A 5,049-nucleotide genomic window follows, 5' to 3' on the forward strand; every position below is an offset into this window, starting at 1 on the left:
TGTATACGTAAGCATACACACACACACACACACACACACACACACACACACACACACACACACACACACACACACATATGCATACAGACATATATATATAATATATATAATATATATAATATATATATATATATATATAATTGTTTGTATACATATAGTGTATGTTTATATGCACACACACACACACACATATAGTTGTTTAATTATCAATTTATCTATATATTTGTGTGTGAGTGTGTTTGTGTGTGTGTGCTTATAAACCACTTCACATAAAACATATCTACATGAATAGCCAACATACCATTTTTTTTTTTTTCACAGGATATGTTGAGGCACAACTGTATCTAAACAGTCTGACTATCGGTTTATCAAGTGACATAGATCCAGCAGAAAGTACAATATCTGTCACCACTTCTGATGCTGAAACTGGCATCACTGGGACTTTTCCTTCGACAACATCTGCCAATTCTACCCACACCTTCCCTCCAAACGTCACGGGCACTCAGGAGGCCAATTTTTTCCCCAGTATCAGATTAGTCGCTATCACAGATTGCACGAAAAGCCAACAGCTGCCCGAAGACCAAGCCGTAACGAGGTTGAACAATTTGAACACGACCCTCTTCCGTTACAAATCTGACGTCGACACCGGCCTTACCTTCACTGAGGATGCGACGAGAGTCCTTAAGGCTCTGGAAAGACTATGGGATCCAGACGCGTCGAAGAGATTCAGACGTAGTGTTACGGCCGAGGCGGAACATCTTTTCAGGAGCCGCAGACATGAGCACTGTCAGGTTAACATGAATGATGATATGATCGCTTTGTTGGATCGCTTCGAAGCTGACCTGTACGCATGGACGAAAAATATTTCCCGGAAGGACAGTCTTTTCGAGGCCACCTGTAGCCTGTCGAGGATGAGTCTGGTGACTACGACTAGAGCTTCCTTCGATGGATTGGGTCGTCGGGACACCGATGTTGCTGTCTCTGCTAATCTCAGGAATGTTCGCGCAGAGTGCTTGGTCGTTGAAAGCTCTTTGTATGAGAAAAAAGGAAAGCTTGGGAAGGTTTTGGAAAGCATTTCGACTGCCTTGCAAAACATAGCTATCGTTGATGAAGTCAGGGTATGCTTATAGGTTCGAAGACATTAAACATTTTTATTTCATATTTCCATAGAACAAAATAACTCAATTACTATTAACTGCATTACGTCACTTTATTGTAACGATGGTAATAATGAGGTTATATTATTTTATGAGCAACTGATTTGGTAACGCCGTTATCATTAGCATTGCTGTTTCTATTATTATTTTTTCCTGTGCTAATGTGATGAAATTAAAGATCATAATCTTCATTTACTAATAAGAAACACATTTTTGTTTTCAAAGAATTATTTGTTTGTGTATGAATTATTGGAACGAATTTAATTGTAAACTTAATGACAATACTAATTTATTTCAGCGCTCCAAAAGTAACTGTAACTCGTTCCAAGTTCGAAGAAGTAGATGTGATAAGTAAATCAGTTACTTTTTTATGCATGTGACGAGAAAGGTAACGACATTACATTAAAAATGTAACGAGACCACCACAGGGAATAGTATTAGAAACTACATCCTATAATTGTTGAATAAAAATGTAGAATATATAATTGGGAAGCATATAAGTAACATCACACACACACACACACACACACATATATATATATATATGTTTATATACATAAACATATATATGTATACATACATACATACATACATATATATATATATATATATATATATATATATATATATATATATATTTATATATCTCCCAAAGCTGACGGGCATGACGTGTACGTACATGCTATTCCCACTGTGAGTTACTTGTTTGATTGTCTTTACACATAGATGGCTACACTTATATTAAGTAACTAATGAGCCAGTTACGAGTATTGCCCTTTTCTTTGATTTACGAAAATATTTTACGTTATCTTATTTTTCTGTTACTAATGTTTATAACATTATAGTAATTATAATATTTATAATAAATATAACACCATCGATATACATAGCAATTGTAAAAAATATTTTTTTCCCGCCAATTCAAATCAGGTAAGGTCACAAGGTCTCCTAATTGACTCCTTTGTGGCTAAGCACTAGCAGAGCCATCCATGTGCAGAGACATTTCACAAAAAATACAGAACTTTTCCCTGGCGGCATTGTGATATATATAAGTGTGTGTGTGTGTGTGTGTGTGATTAGAGACACATATATCTATATGTATATGTATATATATATATATGTGTGTGTGTGTGTGTGTATACATATGTGTGTGTGTGTCTATGTCTGTGTGTCTGTGAATTGTGTGTGTGTGTGTGTGAATGACAAAGCATTCAAGGTTTTCATATATATATATATATATATATATATATATATATACATATATATATGTATTCACTCTTTCTCATTCTCTCTTTCTCTCACTGACCATGGCAGTAGTTGTTAAGAGCAAATCCCGTGTTACAAAGTGATGGCTGATACTTTACACGATAGAGTAATAAGACATTTTTAAAATCTATTTGTCTCTCATTGAATCTAAAGACTAAAACATAGGTTTCCCCAAAATATACGTAGTGAAACAAATAAAACGATATTTGATGGGTACCTATCTTATTTAGAGATCCTTTATAAATGATATAAATTACCTATAAATAAACCTTCAGCATATCACTTTTTTATTTGTTGGTAATCATTTATTATTTTATCAGGATATTTTTAAGTACATACAGCTTAAGATATACATAAACACACAGATGCACACACATACACACACACACACACAATATATATATATATATATATATATATACACACACACACACACACACACACACACACACACACACACACACACACACACACGAGAGTACAATGCATCAGTGAAGTACAGCTTTTACATGTTAAATACGGAAAAATCAGGCGATGGGTGGTCTAAGTCTGCAAGCCACTGGTTCTGGAAATGTGTACGGTTCATGTTGAAAGAATAATTTGGGTTATGGTGAACGAATAAGTGAAAAATTGTGAGCCGGGAAGTGAGAGCGAAGTAGAGGGAGCAGCAGGCTCTTGAAGCCAAGGTAGTCAGCCTGATTGCAGAATATTCGAAAATGAACGAAGAAAACGTAAATTTAAAGGAATTGGTGGATAATTTGCGCAGGAACACAACCATTCAGAGAGAGAAAAGTGAAAAGTCTGACATGAATATCAAAGAACTAAAGGAAAAGGTGGAAGAAGTGGAAACGAAGTCAAATCGAGGCAAAGAATCTGAAAGAAAATGTTGATGAAGTAATCAAAGTACAGGATCTCCAAAGTGACATCGAGAACTTATTCATTTGAAGTTCTACATGTAAAATGGAATTTAACACCAATAAATGCTATGTAGTCAGGTTAGGAGAAAGTAAAAATCTTCCACTATACCAATACACGTAATAGGAAACCAAAGAGATAATGAAAAAGACTGGAATAATTATAAACAGGAACCTAAGCCTAAATGATCATATAATGGCGAGGTTCATAAAATGCTAGAACTGATTGCCAATGAAGAAGGCATTCGTGTATGTGGACGAAGACATCATAAGACCTAGTCTTGAGTATGGTGCAGTGGTATGGAGTCCACACTTAAAAAAGGAGATATATAAACTAGAAAGTGCAGCCATACGATTTAAGAGATCTAAGAGATATGAACTACGAAGAAAGACTACAGAAAATAAGTTATTATACTTTGGAAAAAAGAAGAAAAAGAGGTGACATGATAATGATGCTCAACTCTATTACAGGAAGGGTGGTTTGACAAAGATGACTTTATAATTTTGAACACAAGAGGGACGAGAGGACGCAACTAAAAGTTGAAAGTAAAAGGAGGCAAGAAAGATGTCAAAAAGTTCAGTTTTCCAAACAGAATTATTGAAACATGGAACAATCTTCCAGATAACGTTGCGCATCAATTTAAAAAACATATATGATGATTTAAATATGGCAAACGGGACCATCAGAAATTAGCTCTTCTCTCGTATTGAAAAACTAGGTGAGAAAAACTACGTAAGAACACACGCACACACACATATATGTATATAAATACAAATACACACACACACGAATAAAATATATATTCGTGAATATATAGACCTTATATTCCAACCAAAACAGAAATAATAATTTATCCAAACGTTTACAAGTCTATAAAATTCAATATTGGACCATGCATATATGGACCTTTTAAACTAAAAGGAATGTCAGAAAATGTCAACTAGGAATACTAGGTTCCAGTAACCATGCTAAATAGCTCATAAGGTCCCAATGCTCATCGATAGTGCCACAGCTCACACACACATGGAAACAGACGTAAAAAAAAAAAAAAAAAAAAAAAAAAAAAAATCAAGATAATCACCCCTCTCCACCAGGATAAGAATATAAAATTAAGAAATCATTTATAAATGGCAAGCATCACCTGTCCTCATACCCACAAGACGCCGACTAACGTTGCCAAATCGCACGGGTATTACAGTTTTCCCTCAAGTAGATTCGCTAAGGAAAAGCCAAACCCCCAGTATATAAGTATGGTATATCACAAAATCAGGTAGATTTAAACATGGTTACCATAAAACGACAAGTATAATGAGCCACTCGACAGAAGATCGGCCACATAAACTGTGCATTAACAAAGCGGCACACGACGGTAAGCTTACCAACCACCAAGGAATGCGACACCTCTTAATAAAACTGCCAGATACAAAATCACCTTTCTAACTTCCTCTAACCCCAAACCCCATCCTTACCCATCCCTAAACTCTCCTCGCTCACATCACTTGCCTCCTCCCCTGAGTCCCACTGCTGAAAGCCTTCAATTTATGCACATTATAATGATTGCATTCAAGATAATGGAGTGTTTATGTGCGCTCATGCAGACACCGTTCAAACGTTTGTACATGAGTATGAGTGCATATGCACAGAAGTGGGCAGGTGTATGTGTGTTTGTGTGCACATGCCCATGTGTGTGTGTGTGTATGCAAGAGAAGTA

At 35.7% G+C, this 5,049-nt stretch overlaps 1 protein-coding gene across 1 annotated transcript in view; it reads left to right on the forward strand.

Moving 5' to 3' along the window:
- Positions 1-1,689, forward strand: part of LOC125036047 — a 6,951-nt gene extending 5,262 nt beyond the window's left edge. The window contains exon 7 of the mRNA XM_047628417.1: positions 322-1,689. Coding sequence (XP_047484373.1) covers positions 322-1,130 — 809 coding nt within the window. The 3' untranslated portion in view covers positions 1,131-1,689. The remainder of the gene's footprint in view (positions 1-321) is intronic.
- The last annotated feature ends 3,360 nt before the right edge of the window (positions 1,690-5,049 follow it).

The sequence above is a fragment of the Penaeus chinensis genome, chromosome 2 (assembly GCF_019202785.1).
Source record: "Penaeus chinensis breed Huanghai No. 1 chromosome 2, ASM1920278v2, whole genome shotgun sequence".
NCBI classification, from domain to species: domain Eukaryota; kingdom Metazoa; phylum Arthropoda; class Malacostraca; order Decapoda; family Penaeidae; genus Penaeus; species Penaeus chinensis.